The sequence below is a fragment of the Mirounga angustirostris genome, unplaced genomic scaffold, assembly GCF_029215605.1.
Source record: "Mirounga angustirostris isolate CCGP_5_RB_7025 unplaced genomic scaffold, mMirAng1.0.hap1 SCAF_1, whole genome shotgun sequence".
In the NCBI taxonomy this organism is placed as follows: domain Eukaryota; kingdom Metazoa; phylum Chordata; class Mammalia; order Carnivora; family Phocidae; genus Mirounga; species Mirounga angustirostris.
This window is the reverse complement of record NW_026991709.1, coordinates 14,922,088-14,923,632: the sequence shown is the minus strand read 5'-3', so window position 1 is coordinate 14,923,632 and position 1,545 is coordinate 14,922,088. Positions and strand designations below refer to the sequence as shown.

At 44.1% G+C, this 1,545-nt stretch overlaps 1 protein-coding gene across 1 annotated transcript; it reads right to left on the bottom strand.

Moving 5' to 3' along the window:
* Positions 1–783: 783 nt before the first annotated feature.
* LOC123834467 (keratin-associated protein 24-1) lies at positions 784–1,545 on the bottom strand. Its single transcript, XM_045863606.1, has one exon. The coding sequence runs from the start codon at positions 1,543–1,545 to the stop codon at positions 784–786; it is 762 nt and encodes a 253-aa protein (XP_045719562.1).

The following is a 1,545-nucleotide window of genomic DNA, read 5'->3' as shown; positions in this document are numbered from 1 at the left end:
GAGAGGGTTATAGCAGAATCACAAACATAGATCGTCACTAATCATGAAGTGTCTATAAGAGTAGTTTGTCATTCTTTTAACAAATATTTCTTGTGCAGCTGCTACTCCCAAGGCTCTCCCCTAGGCATTGGGAACAAAAGCCAAAGGCCAGCCGATTGAGGGCTTTGGCGCTTCTTTGGAAGAGAAGATTTGCAGGTCTTCTGATTTTAAGCTGTAGTTGAACACTGCTGCTTGCATATCCTCATAGTCAGTAGGGGATGGCTGCAATAGCTGAACAGAGCATATTTAAGGTAATGTTATCCCTTAACTCATTGGGAAGATGCTGGTTAAGCAGTCCACAAGACTATGGATAAAAAGCAAAACATTCTGAAAGAATGTGCTGGAATCATCAGTCAAACCAAAAAGGCTTTTCTTCATCAAGAAGGTAGGGGATACTCCCAGTGGCAGACAAGGCACAGCGACAGCCAACATCAGAAAGCTGGTGATGGTTGTATTTGATGTGGGATCTCTTCAGTGTATCCATTGTGGTGAATTGCAGAAACAATACTATCTTCAGGATAAGCCCTCAACACAAAGGACGTTAACAGAGCGACAAAGAAAAAAAAGAAAAGAAACTAGCAAATGATCATGGTTGTGGTTAATAAGTCCTGGAGTTGTATTTGAGGTTAATATAACAAGATTCTTAAGACACATGAAGTAATTGAGCCGAATATTAGAGAAGATGACTACTTTGTAGAATCTGCCCTGGGACAATTTCCAGTAGCTATAAATGCAATAAATTGCTCAATAGCAATTCAGAGGTCTACAACCACTGCATAAATACCTCAGAGGAGGAAAGGTACTTGGAATGCAGCTCAGAGACTGGAAGTTTCTAGAAAAATATCTCAGCGGTTGGCAGCTCGTAGGTCCATAACGTGGATATTGGCAATTTCTCACTAAATAGTCTTGGAATTGGCAGCTTCTGGCAATATGACATGATGGTGAGAAGCTACTGGGTATGAAGGCAAGATTTTGGTAGTCTCTATACCCCAAACTACCCAGTCTACAGTGGTTTAGGGGTCGGAAACTATTGGACAAGCAATTAAGTTGCCCAAAGCATTTGAAACCATTGCTAAAGGTCTGACAGGCTTTAGTTGGATTTTGGCTGGGTGTGTAGCAGTAAGATACATACCCCTTGGTCTGAGTACGTGGGCTGCAGCTGGGATTGGGTCCAATGTTGGTAGTTTCACAAGCACTGCAGACTTGGCCCACTGTTGGTGAGTAGCAGGGCACACAGGAGTTTGATGGGTCGCAACTTGTGGTGCAGGTCTTGAGCTCACAGCTAGGAGATCCGCAGCTTGGTGCTTCACCATAGTTTCCTTGGCAGTTACCCAGGAGCCAGAGATTTCCTTGGTAGCTACTGGGTAAGCAGAGCCCAAAGGTAGGGCTTACATCGCTAGAGCAAAGAGCAACGGAAGGAGTCACTGGGATGTAACAGTGAGTTCTGTAGGATGTGCCACTGTAATCCCCAGAACAGCCCAGAAGAGACATGGAGCCTGACTGCAT